Genomic DNA, 23,585 nt, shown 5'->3' on the forward strand with positions numbered 1-23,585 from the left:
AGGAATAGTGAGACACCGCACTATTCGTCGAACACCACAACAAAATGGAGTTGCAGAACGCATGAATAGAACTCTCTTGGAGCGAGCTCGTTGCATGCGATCAAATGCTGGGCTCGGTGAAGAATTTTGGGCTGAAGCTGTTAATACTGCTTGTTATTTGGTTAACAGATCTCCGTCAACAGCTATTGAGCTGAAGACTCCTGAGGAAGTATGGTCTGGTTCTCCTGCTGATTACTCTGGTTTAAGAGTGTTTGGCTGCCCTGCGTATGCTCATGTAAATGAGGGAAAACTCAAACCGAGGGCGAAGAAATGCATATTTCTTGGATACGGCCAAGGGGTGAAAGGATACAGGTTGTGGTGTCCTGATCCGGTTTCGTCCAAGTTCATCATCAGCAGAGATGTGACTTTTGATGAGTCATCCATGCTTCGATCCACCACAAATTCCCGGGAAAATGAGGAGTCAGATAGAATGGGAGATCACGGTGTTGAGAAGCAGGTGGAGTGTCAGGTGGACGCTCCAATTCCTACGGAAGGTACTTCAGTCCAGGATGATCAAGTTGAGGTGCAAGATTCCGATGAAGATGAGTCACCTCAAGAAAAACCATATAGCATTGCCACTGGAAGAACGAAGAGACAAATCAAACCAAATCCGCGTTACGCTAATCTGGTGTCTTTCGCGCTCAGTGTGGCGGAGTCCATTGGTATAGAACCTTCCAGTTATAATGAGGCTGTCACGTGTGATGAGTCGGCACAGTGGGCAATTGCTATGAGTGAGGAGATAGAATCTCTTCACAAGAACCATACTTGGGAGTTGGTTAAGCCGCCAAGTAACCAGAAGATAGTTGGTTGCAAATGGGTCTTCAAGAAAAAGGAAGGCATCCTAGGGGTTGAAGCAACTAGATTCAAGGCACGATTGGTTGCTAAAGGCTTCACTCAGAAAGAGGGGATTGACTACAATGAAGTTTTCTCCCCAGTCGTAAAGCATTCTTCCATTCGTGTATTACTTGCCATGGTGGCCAAGTCTGATCTAGAACTTGAGCAGCTTGACGTAAAAACGGCGTTCTTGCATGGTGAGCTCGAGGAAACAATCTACATGCGTCAACCAGAGGGTTTTACAGTTCCTGGTAAAGAAGACCATGTCTGTCTATTAAAGAAGTCTTTATATGGATTGAAACAATCCCCAAGGCAGTGGTACAAGCGGTTTGATAGCTTCATGATTCAGCATGGTTACACAAGATGTGACTATGATGCTTGTGTCTATCATCGGAAGCTCTCAGATGGTTCGCACATTTATTTGTTGCTGTATGTTGATGACATGTTAATTGCTTCCAAAAACATGTCGGAAATCAACAAGTTAAAGTCGCAGTTGAGTGGTGAGTTCGAGATGAAGGATCTGGGTGCTGCCAAGAAAATTTTGGGCATGGATATTCACAGAGATCGCAAGGCGGGCAAGCTTCGTGTGTCGCAGAAGAACTACATTGAAAAGGTTCTTCAACGCTTCGGCATGGATAAAGCGAAAACTGTGAGTACTCCGTTGGCACCACATTTCAAACTCTCTGCAGAGTTGTCACCACAATCTGATGAAGAAAAGCAGCAAATGTCTCACATTCCATACTCGAGTGCAGTTGGAAGCGTGATGTATGCAATGGTTTGCACTCGTCCAGACATTTCACATGCAGTTAGTGTGGTCAGCAGATACATGAGTTGTCCTGGCAAGGAACACTGGCAGGCCGTGAAATGGATTCTCAGGTACTTGAGAGGTTCTGCAGATTTATGCTTGGTATATGATCAGAGTGACTGCACTAGCAGTGTCACGGGCTATGTGGACTCTGATTATGCTGGAGATCTGGACAAAAGAAGATCTCTGACGGGTTATGTTTTCACTTATTCTGGAGGAGCCATTAGTTGGAAAGCTGTGTTACAGTCTACCGTAGCCTTATCTACGACTGAGGCGGAATATATGGCGTTAGCAGAAGCAGTGAAAGAAGCATTGTGGATGAAAGGTCTAGTAAGCAGTTTGGGTTTACAACAGGATTTCACTGTTGTATTTTGCGATAGCCAGAGTGCCATACATCTGACTAAAAATCAGATGTTTCATGAACGGACCAAACACATTGATGTCAGATATCATTTTGTTCGGGAACATGTTACGCAAGGTGACATTGTTATCAGCAAGGTTGCTACCGAGAAGAATCCTGCAGATATGTTAACTAAGGTGATCCCTGCATATAAGTTCAAGCATTGCTTGGACTTGATAGGTATTCGGGATTGATTAGCGCCAGAGAGGCGTTTGGAAGAGGTGATCCAGTTCGAGGAATTCACTATGATGTTCAGCTTGGTAAATTTCAAGCCAAGGTGGAGATTTGTTAAGAAATGGCTTAAAATTGGTAGTGGATTGTTGTTGTTGGTAGTGGGTTGTTGGTGGTAGTGGATTAGTGGATGGTTGTTGGTGTCCATTTTCAACCACAATTTTCTAGTTAAAGTAATGTCACTTGATTTATGAGACGAAACTAATTAGAACATTTGTTTCAATCACTTTAGAATGGTTTTGGGCTGAGAGGAGAATGATCTGCAAAATAAAATGGGTCATTAAGAAGTGTCAGAGCTTGTATTCTGGAATACTCTTTAATACTTAAGTTAGAAAAGAGAAAATGAGTAACTTTTTTGTCGAAACAAAAGTAAGGATTTTAGATATGTTTCACACATTCACATTTTCTTATTGTGCTAATTTATTTTTATGTAGTTTTCATGTTTTTTTTTCCTAAGGATTTGAAATGTTTTAAATCTCTTTAAAATGATTACATATTACTAATTAATTTTAAAAAATATTTGATGCATTGTCAATGAAATTTTTAAACTGTATAAATAATGGTAAGGAATGATAAATGCCCATAGAGGTATAGTAAAATAATAATAATAATAATAATAATAAGGCACATGACCATTTTTTAATGTTACTTTGTGAAATAAAAAAAATATATTTTCAATGTTTGTGTTTTAATTTTATGTAAAATTTAGTAAAATCATATTTATTTCATAATTATATTATTTTTTACACCAGTTTGTATTTTAATTATTCGTGCAATGAAGTTATTAAACGAAGCTTGTTTCTTAAAGTCTCATTTTACTTAAGTTGGTAATCAGTACCAACTGGAAACACTGACTAATTTTGTGGTCGTACATATACGTATGCTACTTTGTCAAATGAATTTCTAGAAGATCGGTGATTATTAAGAAATTTTACTAATTTATATAATAATAATTCAAAATTTTAATCAATAAAAATATCTAAATTACTTATTGAAAAATAGAAATTAAAAAAAAAGAAGAAGAAGAAGAAGGGAGGAATGCAATTTAAGTTTAACATTTTTTACAATAATGATATAGATATTAAAATAGTGTAATTATATTTTTAATTTAATTTCAATTTCTTAAAAACTATTTTCGTCCCTATGTTAAATTTCCCTCTCAATAATTTACCAACAAATATTTTTTTAAAAAATACCCCAAAAAAACCCATCTGAAAAAAGTATTCAAAAGTTTTTAATACTTAAAAGATTTTAATTATTGAAATTAAAAATTCTAAGGTTTTCGACTGTTAATAATCTCTACTTCTGGTTATGCATAATGGTTATGTCCATTGACTTGACCCACTGTTTTCATTGACTATGTATGTAGATCAGGGGCGTATCCAGAGGGGTGCTGGCATGGCCCGCCCTTTTAAAATGAAAATTTTTATTTTAGGCTTTTGAAATTTTTTAAAAATTTTAAATTAGTAAAAGTAAAATTACACTTTGGCTCTTCTAAAATTATAAAAATTTAATTTAATCATTTACAAATTATAAAAATATAAACTATAAAAAATTAAAATTTCATCCGACTCCCCTAAAAAAAATTTTCTGGCTTCGCCCCCTGATGTCGATAATCAAACAAGTTGGCTTAAACATACGAGTATGATATAGGAAAAGGGTGGAGAAATTTGGAGCATTTAATTTAATTGACTAAAATTTTGCTAAGTTTGAGTTCGGGCGGTCTAAGTTGGAGCCTCATTCTTGTAAAAATTAAATGTACAATAATAATAGAATTGATTTTCGTTCCATTATTTTCCGTTAATTGCCGGATTCGAAGCTCTTCTCAACACAAATATTCTGAGTTGAATATATTGATATGGATATCAAATTATATTTTTTTATTCACAAAATAAATAAATTAATCTTTGTATGTTAAATTAAATAATAAATCGGTTTTTTTTTTGTCAAAACAATTATTCATGTGTTGTTATAAAGTTAGCATAGATGACGAAATAACCAAACAATAATACATGGCATGCTGCATGGTAGAAATTGATAAAAATTTTAACAAAAATGATTAGTTTGTTCTTTGATCTAACATAAAAAGACTAATTTATTTTTTAACATAAAGAATAAAATATAATTTAACTTTTAATACACGGACTTCTATTAGATATGTTTTTTTTAAAGCATGAAAAGAAAATTAGAAAATTGAATTTTATTATATTAAAATTATTGAGCATTTCTATGAATGAATAGAGAGCTTGGATGGAAGTGATTTTGATAATGAATTAAAGAAGTAAACAAATAATTGAGCATGAACGAGTTACCTTTGGTGTTATGTTGTTTGGTACTCAATTTAGTTTCAAATAAGAAGTTTTGCTTAATAATGCGGGTTCCTCAAAAGAAGAAACAAAAAGCTTTCGTCTCTTTAATTTTATTTCGTCCTTCAAAACAATCTTTTACTTTATTTATGACTTTGTTACATTTCTAAATTCTAAACTCTAAATTGTTTGACAGCCGCTGATGTGACCGTAACAACAATAGTTTCAGAATTTTCCTTCAGTATTTCATCATATATGTGATATACAGTTAAACCCAAAATGTAATATTAATTGAATCACCATTGCAAATGTTTAACCTTGATGTTTGTTTATAGTCATTGGAAAACGGACTTTTATCCAGAACACAAATGACTTTTGTTTATAGTCATCGTCGCAAAACAGACTTTTATAGAAAATTTTGTAATTATTTAAGCTATTTTGGTTAGAGAATTTTCCTCCAATATTTTCAAATGTTTAACCTTGAATTTTGTTTATAATTATGGCAAAATAAACTTTTATAGAGAACGTGAAAGGTCATTTTGTATCGGCTGGAGATATTTCATTCTTAGGGATGAAAACTCATTTACCAATACTACTGCTGTGATAATTTTCGCTTCAACCAATTTGAATCTCAATTTAGCGACGAACAATCTAATTCATATGTATATTATTTATATTTATAATAACAATTCTACTTATAATTATAATCTTTAAGAAAAACCTTGAAAAGGTAAGAGGCTAACTTAGTACTTATCCATCTAAATATCATTGTTAGTGGGGTTGTAATGTTAATTTTCTGGGGGAAAATATTACACATTCTGGTAAAAAATCGATAATTTAAATCTTTTATAGTTCTTCAAACATTTTTTTTCCAAAACCTCAAATAATTTAAAATTTTATTATTAAATAATCTCCACTTCTACATATTCATATTGGCCATTGACTTGACTAACTAATTTTGTTGACTCTGTAAGTCAATAATCTTAAAAGATGAATGAAAAAATAAATAAATAGTGGAGCATTAACTTTAGAAACTTTTTCGTAAGCTTATCAACAAGTCTTGGTCATATTATTTTATGAGTTAAGACTTTAGCTCGTTTTAACGAGCTGACACGTTATTTAGATTTCAATTTCTAAATATGACAGAAAAAAAATAACGAATTTCGAAATAATAGATCTTCATATATCATAAAAAGAATCAAAACCACACTTAACAATAATTACAAAATGTTAAAGTTGTGATGATTGATTTAAATTGATTAACCCAGAAAGTAGGAACTGTAAAAAAATTTAGAATAATCATAGTATGGGTACCCTAAAAAAATTGGTGAAAAGATCGGAGAGAGTTGAGAACCCCTTTATTTTAAAAGAGAATGTGTCTTGATAACCAATCCATTTCAAGGTATACCATCGAGATGGAACAGGAAAGATTATACTGCAATGTCATGGTTTGCGTATCAATAACCATAAGTTTAAGTTCTTTCGTTTTCAGGGTATTTGTTGCTTAAGCGATCTTTCTTACAATTTTAATAAGATTCTTAACTTCTATATACCGTTGAATGAAATATGGGTATTATTTATTTTTAATAATTCTATATCACATCAATAATTTTATCTTAAATTTTACGATTTTAATTTAAATTTTTTTTTAAGATTAAAATGCTGAAATTCATGATAATAATATTTATCTAGCATAAAAAAATAAAAAATTATTAGAAGAATGGAGATTTTCAAAACAGATTTTCACTATCCCTATTTTTTCCATCATAATTTTAATTATATTATATCTTTCTTTTAAGAAATTAAAAATTACTTACTTCAAAATTATTAATTTATAAATTTAAAAAAGAATTCCATGAAAGCAATACAAGTATAAAGCCCAAAAAAGTAGTCAGCTAAATCAGCTTCAACCCCACAAGCTAAGCTTACTTTAAACAGAAATTGGTTAGGCTTTTTGGTCAAATTTCTTTTTCTACTCCATGCTAGATTTGTCGTCTATATAATAAAAAAAATAAGTAAACTATGTTATAAAATAAAATAATAAAACGAATATGGTACCAATAACATAGAATCTATAAAAAAAAAAACAAACCATTAATATATTTAAATATCATGATAAAATGCATAAAATAATACAGATGCATAAAATTATGCTACTGTTTATTCCATTTTTGCAGAGATTTGTTTTTCTTTTTGGCTTAGAGAAGACTTTGATTCTATTGGATGGAGCTGCCTTTTAAGTCTCTATAAAGCTCAAGCTTATTAGCACATTTAGAAGCACAGCAAAAATGATAAGAAAATTTCAGCCCAAACCAATGTTCTTCTTACTCGTTTTAGTTTCAGCACTGATTGAAACTTCCCATGCTGGTGGCATCGCCATTTATTGGGGCCAAAACGGCAACGAGGGCACCCTAACCGCAACCTGTGCCACGGGAAGATATGCTTACGTTAACATAGCTTTCCTTAACAAGTTCGGCAATGGTCGTACCCCTGAAATAAACTTGGCCGGTCACTGTAACCCAGCTTCCAACGGTTGCACTACCGTCAGCCAAGGCATAAGAAATTGTCAAAGACGAGGAATCAAGGTCATGCTCTCTATCGGAGGCGGCGTCGGAAGCTACTCTTTAGCTTCTAAAGCAGACGCTAAGAACGTAGCTGATTATCTATGGAACAATTTCTTGGGTGGCAATTCACGTTCCCGTCCTCTCGGCAACGCTGTGTTGGACGGTATTGATTTTGATATAGAGCTCGGGTCAACTCGATACTGGGATGACCTTGCTCGTTATCTATCAGCTTACAGTAATAATGGACGAAAGGTGTATTTAACAGCAGCTCCACAGTGTCCATTTCCCGATAGTTTCTTAGGGACTGCCCTTAATACAGGTCTCTTTGACTACGTTTGGGTTCAGTTCTATAACAATCCACCATGCCAATACACATCGGGGAACATAAACAACCTTGTCAACTCATGGAACCAGTGGACTTCATCTATAAAAGCAGGGAATATATTTTTAGGGTTACCGGCGGCACCAGCGGCGGCCGGTAGTGGGTATATTCCACCTAATGTGTTGACTTCTCAGATTCTTCCTGTTATCAAGAGGTCATCCAAGTATGGTGGGATTATGCTTTGGTCTAAGTTCTTTGATGATAAAAATGGTTATAGTAACTCCGTTGTAACTAGTGTGTGAGCGAAGTCCTTGTTGTACTCTCTTAAAAAGGCCTAGGCTTAACTTGGTCTTCTATAAAATAATAAGATAAAACTAAGAGATAATAAGATTATTACATAAATAATTAAGGAATTTAGCATGAACCAGTTTCATTTGGTGTTAATGTTGTTTGTCATTCATTATTCTATTCAGGATTAGGCCTTAAACAAGAAGTAAAACAACCTTTTAAATTGGGCCTTAGATGCCGTCCGGCCCATATTTAAATTAGATCATTTATAAAATATTTTGATTTAAATTTAATTATATTAATATTAATATAAAATTATATATTTTGAATGATAATTAATTGGATAAATATCTTGTTTAGAAAATTTTTGAGTCACAAGCACGGTTTAAAAAATAAAAAGAAATTATAGGACATGTGATAAAATCTTAATATCGCTTGTGGAGTTAAAATTTCTTAATGTTAGTTAATCAAATAATTATTATATTTTAAATATTTTCTTATTTTCTAAATGGTGAAATAGATTATTTGGGTCAGGTGAGTCAAACCTAAAAAATTTTCTTATGTCTAAATCTAGCCCAATCCATGAAAACTCGTACAATCAAGTCGAATTATTATGTAATAATAGTTCTTTAAAAATTAGTTATAAAAAATACACGAATATTTTTTAAAAATTAGTTATAAATCCATAGTTTTTTTTAAATGAATAGCAATTTAGATTTACAGACCGGGCTTAACTTGGCCCAAAACTGAGTATGGGCTGGCAAAAAGTCTTGAATTGCGGTCTAATTCAACCGTGGAGAAGTCTATCCATAAAGACTCAGAAATCTTGGTGAGATGTATATATAAAGTTTTGGTAAAAAAACCCTTTATGTTCTCTTTCAATTTCAGTAAATTGATGTTTATTAAATATCATACTTCCTGTCAATTTTAAAAGTAGGTAATTAAAAATAATTATTCATAAAATTAATATTTTTCATCAATTGTACATAATTTTAATTAGTATAAATAAGTTTAGCCTCAATCTTCATATAATTTGTGTAAATAATATTGACAACATATGTCAATGTTAGGCTAAATTTATTAAGCTATAACCAAATTAATATCAAAATTGAAAGAAACCAAAATTTCTTTTTTAACCTGAAGTTTTAAATAAAACTTTCTTCTTGAAACAAAATAGTCATTTTTATTTGAGTGTACAATTTATTTTTTAAAGTGAAAATAAGATAAAAGTAAGTGATTTTGGGTGAAATTTATAAATTCAAAATATCAATAAATTTAACTTTTTTTTCCACGTAATATATACACTTTCTTATAATAATTTGCATAATAGATATGCAAATTCAATTTTTCATCTATATATATGATCTGGTTTTTCTCAGAAATTATGGTGTCTGCAATGATTCAATCATCCAAACCCTAATGCGATGACGTATGTTTATTTGACAATTGCCAATAATATCTTTGGGAAAGTGTAAACTCGTAAAAATTCCATATCCCACATGACCCGCTTTGGTAGAAGCTAAGATTTCAACATGACTTTTACATATCTAATATCTCGAGCGTTTAAAATTAAAATTAAACATTGAATAACTAGGCTTTTGGTCTTGACGGGCACGGCCATAATGAATATATTCCGTTGAAGTTTCTACGTAGACTTAAGAAGACTTTGGTTCCAATGGTTCGAGCGGTGGCATTTTCAGTCACTATAAATACGAACCCCATTAGCACATTCAGAAACCACATTCAGTAAGCTCCTCTTTAGCAGAAAAAAATGGAGAGAAAATCTCAAGCCAAACCAATTCTCTTCTTCTTTGTTTTAGTTTCGGCACTAATCGAAACTTCCTATGCCGGTGACATCGCCATCTATTGGGGCCAAAATGGTAACGAGGGTACCCTGAGTGATACATGTGCCACCGGCAGATATAAATACGTTAACATAGGTTTCCTTAACACCTTTGGCAATGGTGCCACTCCTGGACTCAACTTGGCCGGTCACTGTGATCCAGCATCCAACAGTTGCACCTCTCTTAGCGGTGAAATAAAAAGTTGTCAAAACCAAGGAATCAAGGTCATTGTTGGATTTTGAGTGTACTTTAACCGGGTAAAGTAAGAATTTCAAACAGAGCACCGGCAGCAACGTATTATACCCGGATAAAATATGAAGGAAAAATACTTGGAGTTCAAGCTTTTAGCTACTGTCAACAATGAAGAACAGAACTTAGAAGTTTTTAGAAGGCAAAGAAAGATGGAGCATATGGAATAAAATCTGATGATTTCATTCACTTGAAACATTAGCTTAAAGCCATTACATATACCAGTCATTTGGCTGGTCAAAAGATTAACAAATCCTTTACCTAAACACTACCTAACTCCACTTATTACATTGGAACTTACAAAACTAAACTTGTACACTTGAACAAAGCTGGTAACCAGCTCTTTAACTATCAAGTTACATCAACTTGTCATTTAAACATAATTCAAAATGAACTAATTAAGAAAAAACATAGTTAGAAAGTAACAAAATGTAACAGAGAACAAACAGTGGTATTAACATCTCCTGTTGCATGTATTTTACCCGGGTAACTTATGTGTATGAATTTTTGTACATACTTTACCGGGATAACATAAGTGCATTAATTTTTACGTGCTTGAATCTGCATGGGCTGCATGGGAACTAACTTCAACACTCCTCCTTAGTTTCCATGTTGCAAACTCCAAGTTCTTTTCTTAACTTAATAAACCTTGAAGTACTTAGCCCCTTTGTGAAAATATCAGCAACTTGGTCTTCTGAATTGCAATGAACCAGCTCTATCTCTCGAGCTTGTTCCATCTCCCTTACCACATGCAACTTAATGCTGAAATGTTTGGTCCTACCATGGAAGACAGGATTCTTTGCAATTGCAACAGCGGATTGATTGTCACACATGATCCCTGTTGCTTCTTCTTGATGCAAGTTGAGGTTATCCAAGATCTTTCTAAGCCATATGGCTTGATTTACAGCTCCAGTAGCTGCTACATATTCAGCTTCAGCAGTGGACTGAGCAACTATTCATTGCTTCTTTGAACTCCAACAAAACATGGTTGAGCCAAGGGTAAAAGCATATCCAGAGGTGCTTTTCATATCATCACTTGAACCAGCCTAGTCACTATCGGTATAGCCTTTCAACTTCAAGGTTTCAGCTTCTTCAAAACTGCATGGTCCACTATGGCAACTTGTGCTCTTTCATAAATTTCAGCCAAAGGTCTAGTGCCTCTGACTGGCATGTCATCAATGTCCATTTCAGGACTAACTTGATTAGGTTCAGCATGATCAGCCATCAGCTATTCAGAAACAGCCTCTGGCTCATTCTTTTCCCAATTCCAGCATCCTTTTTCATCGAAGATCACATCTCTGCTTACATGAATTTTGTTTGTTAAAGGGTCCAAAATCCTGTAGCCCTTCTTAACCATACTATACCCGGCTAAAATACCAGGAATAGCTCTTTTGGACAACTTATCCCTCTTTACAGCTGGTATTTGGCTGTAACATAGGCAACCAAAGACTTTCATATGAGCCAATGATGGCTTGAACCCGAACCAGGCTTCAAAAGGTGTCTTGTGAGTAAGTGCTTTGGTTGGAAGCCTATTCTGAATGTAGACAGCAGTGTTGACAGCTTCAGCCCACATGGTCTTAGGCAAATTTTTTTCAAACAATAAGCATCTGGCCATATTCATCAAGCTCATGTTCTTCCTTTCACTTACACCATTTTGTTGAGGTGTATAAGTGTTGGTGAGCTGGTGTCTAATGCCAGCTTCATCACAGAAGATATTAAACCCGGATGAAGTATATTCTGTTCCATTATCAGACCTAAGGGTCTTGAGTTTACAGCCTGTTTCAGTTTCTGTTGCAACTTTAAATTTCTGGAATATTGAGAGTACTTCATACTTACTCCGGTGAAAGTATGCCCAACAATACCTGGAGTAATCATCAATAAATAAAATAAAGTATCTGCTTCCATTTAAAGATTCAGTCTTCATAGGACCACACACATCTGTGTGTACAAGCTGCAGCTTTTCAGAGGCTTTCCATGCTTGATTTGTAGGAAATGACAATCTTGCTTGTTTTCCCAATTGACAGACTTCACATACCTCTTCTTCTTCAACAGAGTTGGTGAAGTTTTCAACCAAGTCTTCACTGATCATTTGAGTCATCGATCTGAAGTTGGCATGCCCAAGCCTTTGGTGCCAAAGCTTGAAGTCTTTAGAAGAAACAGCATAGGCATTATCAAAGCCTTTATTCCAGTCCACAACAAAGCTCTTTTCTGTCATGGCTACTGACATGAGCATGGATCCACTTGGATCACTAATCTGGCATTCATTTCCTTTGAACACCACTGTATAGCCTTTTTCAACTAATTGAGCTATACTTAACAGGTTTCTGTCAATTTCAAGAACTAACAAAACATTTGAAATGATTTTGTTACCTGTTGGAGTGTGAATAACCACATCTCCCTTTCCTTCTGCCTTGATAAAGTGGCCATTGCCGACTTTAACTTTTGTTTTGCAGCTTCTGTCTAATGACTTGAAAATAGCTGCATCTGGTGACATATGATTGGTGCAGCCACTGTCAATGAGCCAACCATTTGAGACTTTCTTCTGAGCAGCTGAGCAGGAGACTGCAAAGACCTGCTCTTCATTGTCACTGCCATCTTCAGTTATCTGAGATTCAGCCCTTGGCTGCTGTTGATTCTGCCTTGGTCTTCCTTTCTCTTTGCAAACTTTTTCAACATGGCCATTCTTCTTGCAGTGTTGGCACACAGCATCTGGCCTGAACCAGCATCTGGCCTCTAAATGACCAAGTTTTTTACAAAATCTGCAGAGTCGATCTTCTCCTCTTGCAGCATCAGGCTTAGGCCTGTTTCTCAAGTTCTTTTTGCCTTTATAGGCTGAGGTGCTCGAGGCTGCTTTGGCCTTAGCTTGGAAAGCACCCTTCTGGTGCTCCTCCGATCTGTTGGCCCTCATTTGCTCTTGTGCATACAGAGCATTGATCAGCTCTGTTAAAGAGATACTGGTCAGATCCCTTGAATCCTCTAAGGAGGATATTTTTGCTTCGTACCTCTCCGGTAAGGTAGAGAGCACTTTCTCCACAATCCTTGCCTCATCAAATTGCTCACCAATGAACCTTATGCTGTTAATTACAGCCATGATTCTGTCAGAATACTTCTTGACAGTTTATTCTTCCTTCATCTTCAAGTTCTCGAACTCCCTTCTCAGATTCAACAACTGCTGCTGCCTTGTCCTCTCTGTACCTTGGAACTCCTCCTTGAGTTTGTCCCAGGCCTGCTTTGGAGTCTCACAAGCCATGATCCTGGTGAAGATAACATCAGAAACACAGTTTTGAATGCATGACATAGCCTTGTGCTTTTTACTTTTTTCTTTAGAGTACTGCTTCATTTGAGCCACTGTTGGATTTGCTCTCAATGGTTCTGGTTCAACATCTGAGTTAACCACCTCCCATAGATCAAATGCCTGGAGGTAAGTTCTCATCTTGACTACCCAAATGTGATATCCTTCTCCATTGAAAACTGGAGGTGCAGCTGGTGAGAAGCTTGATGAAGCCATCAGTATGTGATTCAACTATAACAGGTCCACTAAGACAAGGGCTCTGATACCAATTGTTGGAGTTTGAGTGTACTTTAACCGGGTAAAGTAAGAATTTCAAATAGAGCACCGGCAGCAACGTATTATACCCGGATAAAATATGAAGGAAAAATGCTTGGAGTTCAAGCTTTTAGCTACTGTCAACAATGAAGAACAGAACTTAGAAGTTTTTAGAAGGCAAAGAAAGATGGGGCATATGGAAGAAAATCTGATGATTTCATTCACTTGAAACATTAGCTTAAAGCCATTACATATACCAGTCATTTGGCTGGTCAAAAGATTAACAAATCCTTTACCTAAACACTACCTAACTCCACTTATTACATTGGAACTTACAAAACTAAACTTGTACACTTGAACAAAGCTGGTAACCAGCTCTTTAACTATCAAGTTACATCAACTTGTCATTTAAACATAATTCAAAATGAACTAATTAAGAAAAAACATAGTTAGAAAGTAACAAAATGTAACAGAGAACAAACAGTGGTATTAACATCTCCTGTTGCATGTATTTTACCCGGGTAAATTATGTGTATGAATTTTTACACATACTTTACCCGGATAACATAAGTGCATTAATTTTCACGTGCTTGAATCTGCATGGGCTGCATGGGAACTAACTTCAACAGTCATGCTCTCCCTTGGAGGTGGCGCGGGAAGCTACTCACTCGCTTCTCAAGAAGACGCCAAAAGCGTAGCTGAATATCTATGGAACAACTTCTTCGGCGGTACCTCGTCTTCTCGTCCGTTGGGTGATGCTGTGTTGGACGGAATTGATTTTGGTATTGAGGCTGGGTCAGGTCAATATTGGGATGACCTTGCTCGTTCTTTATCAGCTTATAGTAGCCAAGGAAGAAAGGTGTATTTAACAACAGCTCCTCAATGTCCATTTCTTGATGCTCACTTGGGAACTGCCATTAATACAGATCTCTTTGACTACGTATGGATTCAGTTTTATAACAACCCCCTGGCTCAATGCCAATACGCTTCGGGCAACACCAAAGACATTTTGAATTCGTGGAACCAATGGACTTCTATAAATGCAGGAAGTATATTTTTAGGGTTGCCGGCATCACCGGAGGCGGCTGGAAATGGTTATATTCCACCGGATGTATTAACTTCTCAAATTCTTCCGACGATCAAAAGTTCAGCCAAGTATGGTTGTGTTATGCTTTGGTCAAAGTTCTTTGACAATGGTTACAGTGCCGCTATTATAAATAGCGTGTGAGCAAAGTCTCGCTACTTCTCGTTCTCTCTTAAAGACACCGTATTAACGCGGTCTTTTTTAATAGGATAATAAATTTGAGAGAGAATTATATTTCAATATTTTCCCTTTATGTATTGATTATCCCTCACATATAGAATTTAAGAAATAAATAAGGCAAATTATTAAAATAATTTTTTTATTTTTCTCGGATTACATTTTAATCATTTATATTTGAAATATTATATTTTAGTCGTTTACGTTAACATGTTGTAATTAATATTTTAGTCACTGAGTCGTTAATTGTAGTTAATAGTGTAACGATAAGTTAACATGGCACGTTAAATCATCATTTAAAAAAAATTAAATTAAATTGCTCAAAACGAAAAAAATATAGGGACCAATTATATAATTTAACCTAAAATTTTCGTTTAAACTGATGATTTAACGTGTTTCACCAGTTTACGGTTACAACATTAATGCCAATTCACACTCAATGACTAAAATGTTACAATACGATAATGTAAGTGACTAAAATATATCATTAAATTTATGTAAACTAAAATATAGCATAATACCATTTGGAGAAAAAAATATGCACCTAAAATAGGTGTGAAAAAAAAATTAGGCTCATTTAAGTATGGGTCCAGTTTAGATTTGAACATTTAATGCCCGAGTCAAGCCTAACTTGTTTTCTAATTTTGTAATATATTATATTATATTATATTATTTTTTATATATCATATAATTTACAATAAAAAATTAAATATATAGTTATATATAATACTATATAATATAAATATTAAAAAATGTTAAGTTATCTATATATAAATTTATAATAAATGGAAAAATATATAATTATTCAATTTAAATTTAAAATAATATAATATATTAAAAAATGATTGAACCTCAAATGGGTTTAAGGTAACCATTTACAAATATGATCGAATGACAAAAATTTAAGTTCATATTTCAAGCCAAGTTGAGATTGTGCAATTATAATATGTTAATATTATGCTTAAACCTAACTCGTACACATCTATTTTAACATAAGGGATTATTAAATTTTTTATATTAAATATGATAAAAGAATACTTATAAAATAATGATGGATATACTTAAATTAAAGTAAATATGGCACTGTTAGAATTTTATATGTTAAAATTTTAGGTTCAACTCATGTTAAATTTATCTAGAAAAGGGTAAGTGTTTTGTTTGTGTTAAGTTTCAAATATATATCAAATATATAATAATATATATACACATATTATTATATTAAACAAGTGGTTTTTTTTAATTAAAGAAGCGTGCGGTAAGTATTTTTTTTTGTGAAATTTTAAACAAAACCTTATTTTTATTTGGTTAAAATATATTGTTAGTCCCTAAATTTTGTTTAGAAATTAAGATTTAATCACTGTATTTTAAAATTTTAAAATTCAATCCCCTATTTTTCAATTTAAAAATTCTAATCTATTTTTCTATAAGAAATTGTCAACTTTTTATGTTTATTTTTTGTCAGTCATATGTCATGTTATATTAAGACAACTTAATAAAAATTTCAAGTTGATGAATTCTGACAAAAAAAATTACAGTTTTAATGATTGGACTGAGAATTTCAAATAAAAAAAGTAGGAGACTTAAATTTAACCTTTTAAGTATAGGGATTAAATCTCAAAATTTACCCAAAGCACAGGGACTAATAGAATATTTTAACCTTTTTTTAATATATATAGATATATAAAACAGGGTTTATCGATAACTTGTACTTTAACTAGATTTGAATTTGAAAAGTAGTTAACCAACACAATTATTATAACATTAGTAGAACTTAACTTTTTACAAGCAACAGTATAACACGCCAGCGACGTCGTTTGAGAGGATCCAATAATTCAGTGATTCAAACTCCAAATTCTCAACTGTTTTAAACCAAACAGTTGTAGAGCAAAACGGAGATGATCGAAAAAGGATAAAATCCAAATTTAGCCCCTAAGATATACTTTGTTTTGCATATAGGAACCTATTTATTTTTTTTCAAAAGTGATACCTAAACTATTAATTAGGTCTTATTTAATTCAAAGCACGATGAAAATTAATAAAGCCATGACTAATAAGATGAAATTAGTTTGGGGCTAATTTCCTAAAAATAACATTAAATACCTAGGTAGAAAAAATGACATAATTCGGGGGCTAATTTTATAAAAAAGAAAACTCCGTACTATGTCGATACAAACTAAGCACAAAGCTCCTTTGGTTTTTCAGCAGCCTCCTTTTAAAGTCCCTAGCTTCCACCTTGCGCCAAATTTAGCGGCGATTTCTCCAATCTCCAATTTCCTTCATAAAAATCAGCCAATAAAAAAAAATCCCTCGCCATTTCTCTACCTTCCTCTTCCGTTACACGTTTTCGTTTCCTCTCTTATCTCTCTCATTTTTAGCAAATGGCTCAAGTGGTGGCCACTAGATCGATCCACGGCTCATTCTTGAGCCAGGGCACTGGATCCGTTCAAGAGCGAGCTGTCAAGCTTAAGCCTGCGAGCTTCGGTTCTAAAGTGCTGGCACTTGACGGGAAGAAGAACAAGAGAGTCTTGCTCGGGAAGAACTCTCGGATTACCGCTAGGAGAGCCGTACGCGCCGAACCTGAAGTTATTCCCGTATCGCCGGAGGATGTGCCTGAGGTTTGTGCCGCTAGGAACTGTCTTGATCGAACTCTTTGTTTTTGTGTTTTGTTGTTTGAAAAGAACACGAAAAAGGAAAATAATATGAGTCGATCTTTTTTCTAAATCTTACTTTATGTTTTTGTATATAGTTAGGAGCTAAGAAAGCATTACGCTTTAATTATATTAATGCAGTGATACTATGGAGCGTGGTAAAGTTGCATGAGGTTCTTTTTAGTTTGTGGAAAATGAATTATCCTATTATTATTGAAATTTGCATCATCCGTAGCTAAAAAGGTGAAATTCGAAATCTGCTAGCCATTGTGTACCGATGTCATGGCATCATTGACAGTCTGACACTAATGCGTAGTCTGCGTTTACAAATAGAGACCAAACCATCAGAAAAAAAAAGTTAGGACTCAACTCAAAGTTTCCCGGTGAGATATTGTTACAAGCCAGTGTTTGGTTTACTGTGGGTTATATTTGTGCAAGGATACTATGGAAAAAATGAATAACATAAAAGCAATTTGTGTATCTGTGTTGTATTCATGTAGTTTGCCATGTCACAAGCAATTCGTATTTTATGTTCTTAGAAATTTTTGATATGGTAATAAATTGTATTATCTAGATTTTGAGACATTTATGTATTTATGTCCTGTTTGTGTAATTTCTTAGTGTTGGTGACTAATATTGCGGGTCTAACATAAAGTATGTAGAATAGTGGCATGATATGCACTTGTTTCCTCACTTACAGTAACAGAAATGGAGCCTTGAAGTTTATAACAATTTTAGTTTTGTAGTTAAATTGAGGAAGTCTGAATTATTTGTCTTAGCTCACTTGAAATTTTAAGTTTTGGGTTTATTTACTCTATAGTTTGAGGGCATTGCAGTTGCATGACATTGTTAGTATGATTTTAATTGCCATTATATCTATAATCAAAGAACTTTTCATGGACACCTGCGGAGAGAAATTGTTGGAAATCATTGCTTATATGCTGTAACCTTTCATTCCTTTTTTCTCCTTTTCTTCAGAGGGAGGAGCAATATGAGCAATTAAGGGGGATTCAGCAAGTAGGTGACACATCGGTGGCTATGTGGTCCAAACCTGTTGTTAGACGTAAAACGAAGATTGTTTGCACTATTGGTCCTTCAACAAACACAAGAGAAATGATATGGAAATTGGCCGAGACTGGAATGAATGTTGCTCGTTTGAATATGTCTCATGGAGACCATGCATCTCATCAGAAAGTTATTGATTTAGTGAAGGAATATAATGCACAATCCAAAGACAACACCATTGCAATCATGCTTGACACCAAGGCAAGTTTCCCTTAATTTCATTATGTTTTACTGTGTAACGCCATTATTTCAGGTTGCTTGAGTCAATGAGTTTGGTATTTTACTGTGTAAAGTCATTATAATTGGTTGGACACAGTGATGTTGGCAACAATAAACAACTGATATTATCTAAATTTCTCCGATAATTCTAATCCTTCTTTTTTTGTAATATTCATTCATTCTGTTCTTATGATTATTTGGTTCTGTTTATCAGGGTCCTGAGGTTAGGAGTGGCGACTTGCCTCAACCAGTTACATTAACAACTGGGCAGGAATTCACTTTTACAATTCGGAGAGGGGTTGGGACACCTGATTGTGTCAGTGTCAACTATGATGATTTTGTTAATGATGTAGAAGTGGGTGACATGCTTCTTGTTGATGGTATGCTACCATGATTTTTATATGGTTTATATGGTTGTTAATCTCAGTCCCCCTCCCCCATGAAATTGGTTGCCAGCATGCATGTTACAAAGTTATATCAATCTTTTCAAGTAAAATGCTTCTCAGTTATAAATGTATACTTTTTTACTCATCTTTTCCCTTTAATCTGAACATATGTAGTATTATGATTCAATTGTTAATAGTGTAAGATTACAAATATGTAGCATGGTCTTCAGATTATTTGCTGAAGAAAGAATTTAATGATCTAGAAATGAATTATTAGGTTTTCAGTTTTCACTGCATATATCATTTAGCTTGGGGTGACCTGGTGTTTTGTTAGGTCTGTCCTCTGCCAAAACAGAAACATGAGAAGTGAACAAGATCTTTTAACGAAAATGCAACTATGACTATGTAGATGCAGTTCTTACTTTCTTGGGTCTTTTGCAAGTCACCAAGGAAACCTTTAGCATTAAAGAGGAAGCTTTTTGTTTTATTTACCTAAGTTGTTTGATTGAGTAAATTAGTAGTATACGATCATCTCTATATTTTATTTCTAGGCTAATGTGTACCCTTTCATTATCAAACTGAGAATTTGGTGTTCTAGTTCAATCTTGACTACTATGAACACAAAGCACTAGAAATATCTCTGGAAACATTTTTTTTTGATTTGTTGATTTATACTCCTCGGACTTTTGATTTGTGATGTAGGTGGTATGATGTCATTAGTGGTGAAGTCTAAGACAGAGGATTCAGTGAAGTGTGAAGTAGTTGATGGTGGTGAGCTCAAGTCTAGGAGGCATTTAAATGTACGAGGAAAAAGTGCTACACTGCCTTCTATTACTGGTTGGTCCTTGAATTTTAGTTGTTGTAATTTCTGTTGCTTTGTAGATTTTCCACTTTCCTCCTCTTCTTTGTCTCACTTTCCCTTTACACAGTTGAGGAATTTTGAGGAGCAATGGATTAATTATTTCCATTGGTCTACTGCAGAAAAGGACTGGGATGACATAAAATTTGGAGTAGACAACAAAGTTGACTTTTATGCTGTTTCGTTTGTTAAAGATGCTCAGGTTGTTCATGAGTTGAAGAATTATCTGCAGAGTAAGTTATCTTTAGTTTTTTCATGAAATAATAACTGTAGACTTGGTATATGTTTTTAAGTTCTCCACTAATGATTTTTTTCCCTTCATTTTTGGCAGGTTGTGATGCAGACATTCATGTTATCGTTAAAATTGAAAGTGCAGACTCTATTCCAAATTTGCATTCAATTATAACAGCATCGGATGGGGTGATCACTTAAATCTTTTCCATCATGAATATTTAATGCAGATAATTTTAGGGTTATTTATACATAGAAAGGTATAGGTAGTTTACTGGTTATTTAATGCTTTTTAGTTCTATCTTTGCTGAAAAAGAAAATCTTTGATTCAGGAAAATTGATGCTAATTATTATGAGGTTATTCGTTTCAAATATTAGGTAGCATCTTTGACTTTGTCATTTAGCTGTTACTTCTAGTTACTATCTTGATCTTCTTTACTGTGATGCGGAGAGCTCTGGGAGTCTGGAAGATAGTTTGATTTGAAGTAAAGTCCAGTTATTACCACTTCAGTGATATATATGCTGTTTAAGAAGTAATGCATGTTCTTTTATTTTAGGCAATGGTTGCAAGAGGAGATCTTGGTGCAGAGCTTCCTATCGAGGAGGTTCCTTTGTTGCAGGTTGGTTTAGTTTTTATTTATTTATTTTTATTTAACTGTAAAGACTGGGTTTAGATGAATCATCAAACATGTTTTCTAAACTAGCAAAGAAATGAAATTGTGTTTATTTATAAATTCAGAACTCTCCTTTGTGTAAAATGTAGGAAGAGATAATTAGAACATGTCGAAGCATGGGGAAAGCTGTTATTGTGGCAACCAATATGCTTGAAAGCATGATTGTTCATCCAACACCAACTAGAGCAGAGGTATCTGACATTGCCATTGCTGTTCGAGAGGGTGCTGATGCTGTCATGCTTTCTGGAGAAACAGCTCATGGAAAGTAAGTCAGGAAGTTACTTCCATTGCATTTTAGAATTTTATTTTAACTTATTCCTCTTCATACCCCCCTTTTCTATTAAATTTTCTGTTAAAATTAGGTAAGGATTTCAATTTTCTCATGCTAATATATAATGATCTATATTATAGTTTAGTTTAGACACTTGCCCTGAGGTAATCTGGAAGGTTTATTGAATATCCTTGGATCCTAGTTTGTGAAGGTAAAAAATACCTGAATATCTACTTAGCAAATTTCCTTCAGACGTATAAATTGGTATATTGAATGTGCCAGCTTGCTTTATCTTTACTCTTGACTGTCCTGAGCAGTTACTTGTATGGACAGTATATGTAAATTACTCCACCTAAATTCAATCTAAATTGATTTCACTTTCTTGCAGGTTCCCATTGAAAGCTGTTAAAGTGATGCATACAGTTGCTCTACGAACTGAAGCAACCATATCTGGTGGTGAAATGCCACCAAATCTCGGTCAAGCTTTTAAGGTCACTTAATACACTTCATGCACTTTCTATAGGCTTTTAAGCTTCCATGTTTTTTTTTCTTGGTCAGTATTCTTAATGCTTTCTTTTTCTTTGTCAACTATCAGTTCTGACTGGATTTACTACTTCATTGTAGAACCATATGAGTGAGATGTTTGCATATCATGCAACTATGATGTCAAACACTCTTGGAATCTCCACTGTTGTCTTCACTAGAACTGGCTTCATGGCTATATTACTTAGCCATTATCGTCCTTCTGGCACTATTTTTGCCTTCACTAACGAGTGAGTTTCACCCGATCCTGAATCCAAAAATTGTTTCCATTGTTTAATCTCTGTTAAATATTTCTTCATCAAATCAAACCTCAAATGGATAGACATAACATGCCATAGTATAAGACAAGTTGAACAGAAAGTTAAATATCTCTCTCTGGGTGGGTGGGGTGGGGGAGTGGCAAATGAGGGGTTGGGACCATGCTTTTAGCTTTCTGTCCAATTTGTCTTGTACTATGACATGTAATGTCTGTCCATTTGAGGTTTGATTTGATAAAAGAATATTAATCCAGAAAGGTGACAATATCTAACTCACAAGTGCAATGGTTGTCTAGTAGTGTATGGCCAAAATGAATATCTACCAGACTACCATTACTGGGCTGTGATCTCGAATGTTTAACCGACAAGAATTTAATGGCCATGCAGGAAAAGGATACAACAAAGATTGGCTTTGTATCAAGGAGTATGCCCTATATACATGGAGTTCTCTGATGATGCCGAGGAAACCTTTAAGAATGCTTTAGAATTACTGCAGGTAAGATGTTACCATAAATTTTATTATGGAAATCCCCTTCCATTGGTCGTTAATTATTGGTGTAGTTGTTCATTCATCGGTTCATTCATGTTTATTTTGGACAATACATTCAAGTGGTTGTTTTGAGGTATCCAGTTTAAAATATTCAAAACCTTCACGTATTATTTTGATCAAAACTTAAACCAGATTGTTCTGATTAAAATTTTTCTTGCTTTCCATACCAAGGATTTTTCATGACAACCAAACCAACTTTGAAATGCTTGCATAAAGGATGGTTTATTACCTTTAACATAGGATACATGCCATTGGATAGCAAGATTTATACGTACAATTCTAATCCTTCATTACCATATAGAGCTTGGTTCATCTGATCATACTGCACCTTGGTGCTGTTACGTGCATTGACCATCCGGTTCTTTATATACCATACTAGAACTAATATGATTGATCTGCAGAAGCAAGGAATGGTGAAGAAGGGAGAAGAGGTGGCACTTGTTCAAAGTGGCAGACAGCCCATCTGGCGATTCCAGTCCACTCACAACATTCAGGTCTGCAAAGTGTAAGAGGCTGAAGATTAATGGGAGAGAATCCATTCGACTGATTATCTTCTTCGTGCAAATTATTAGTATTTCAAGCGATCGCGGCGAAGAAGAGCATTCGAGTTAGGTTTTTTTGTAGCTTTCCTTCAGGTCATATGATTGTCTTATTTATTCTGGGTTTTGCACTTTTTTGTTTGCTTTGAGATTTCCTGGTATGGTTTTTCACCTGCAAAGTTTGAAACTTGTTATCCAAATAAAATAACTTAGAAACAAACATGAAATGATACAAACTAGTTCAATCCATTAAATTGGCTGGATATAATCGGTATTCACAAAGACGACCTAAAGCCGATTCAAATTGAAATTATAATTATTACGCATACAATTATGTTACAATCACGATATAAATGAAAAAAAAAACTATAAAAAAAATATATTTGTAAGTTATTTATTTAGCAATTAAATCATAGATGAAAAGAATTATATGTATAAATGTTTATAATGAACTATATGTATAAATGTTTATGAATCTCAAGTTTGTTCCTCAGACTTTTGATTTTATATTATAAGAGTAAGAAAAATATATTTTAATTATTAAAATATTATTTAGTATCTAATAGCACGATTTTATTAAAGAAAAATTAACCAATGGCACAAGCTTTTTTAAAAAATTATTAAAAACAATATATTTAAATAAAGAGTTTCTC

At 34.0% G+C, this 23,585-nt stretch overlaps 3 protein-coding genes across 3 annotated transcripts; all 3 read left to right on the plus strand.

Annotated features, from left to right (window-relative positions):
* Positions 1-6,751: 6,751 nt before the first annotated feature.
* Positions 6,752-7,921, plus strand: LOC121211190 (hevamine-A). Its single transcript, XM_041083680.1, has one exon. The coding sequence runs from the start codon at positions 6,904-6,906 to the stop codon at positions 7,801-7,803; it is 900 nt and encodes a 299-aa protein (XP_040939614.1). The 5' UTR covers positions 6,752-6,903; the 3' UTR covers positions 7,804-7,921.
* Positions 7,922-9,242: 1,321 nt separating this feature from the next.
* LOC107947331 (hevamine-A) lies at positions 9,243-14,679 on the plus strand. The gene is made up of 3 exons (XM_041083681.1): positions 9,243-9,857; position 10,881; positions 14,059-14,679. The coding sequence occupies exons 1-3, from the start codon at positions 9,561-9,563 to the stop codon at positions 14,655-14,657; spliced, it is 897 nt and encodes a 298-aa protein (XP_040939615.1). The 5' UTR covers positions 9,243-9,560; the 3' UTR covers positions 14,658-14,679.
* A 2,184-nt stretch (positions 14,680-16,863) lies between these two features.
* LOC107947330 (plastidial pyruvate kinase 2) lies at positions 16,864-23,152 on the plus strand. Its single transcript, XM_016881969.2, has 12 exons — positions 16,864-17,305; positions 18,317-18,604; positions 18,837-19,002; positions 19,711-19,845; positions 19,990-20,100; positions 20,199-20,287; positions 20,656-20,718; positions 20,862-21,037; positions 21,432-21,534; positions 21,668-21,816; positions 22,231-22,339; positions 22,795-23,152. The coding sequence occupies exons 1-12, from the start codon at positions 17,069-17,071 to the stop codon at positions 22,900-22,902; spliced, it is 1,734 nt and encodes a 577-aa protein (XP_016737458.1). The 5' UTR covers positions 16,864-17,068; the 3' UTR covers positions 22,903-23,152.
* The last annotated feature ends 433 nt before the right edge of the window (positions 23,153-23,585 follow it).

Source organism: Gossypium hirsutum, chromosome A12, assembly GCF_007990345.1.
Source record: "Gossypium hirsutum isolate 1008001.06 chromosome A12, Gossypium_hirsutum_v2.1, whole genome shotgun sequence".
NCBI lineage: Eukaryota > Viridiplantae > Streptophyta > Magnoliopsida > Malvales > Malvaceae > Gossypium > Gossypium hirsutum.

Coding starts and splice junctions, on each gene's coding strand:
- LOC107947331 (XM_041083681.1), top strand. CDS start 9,561: ATGGAGAGAAAATCTCAAGCCAAACCAATTCTCTTCTTCTTTGTTTTA.
- LOC121211190 (XM_041083680.1), top strand. CDS start 6,904: ATGATAAGAAAATTTCAGCCCAAACCAATGTTCTTCTTACTCGTTTTA.
- LOC107947330 (XM_016881969.2), top strand. CDS start 17,069: ATGGCTCAAGTGGTGGCCACTAGATCGATCCACGGCTCATTCTTGAGC. Junction 20,101..20,198: donor GTTGAAGAATTATCTGCAGA/GTAAGTTATCTT, acceptor CATTTTTGGCAG/GTTGTGATGCAGACATTCAT. Junction 20,288..20,655: donor TTATAACAGCATCGGATGGG/GTGATCACTTAA, acceptor CTTTTATTTTAG/GCAATGGTTGCAAGAGGAGA.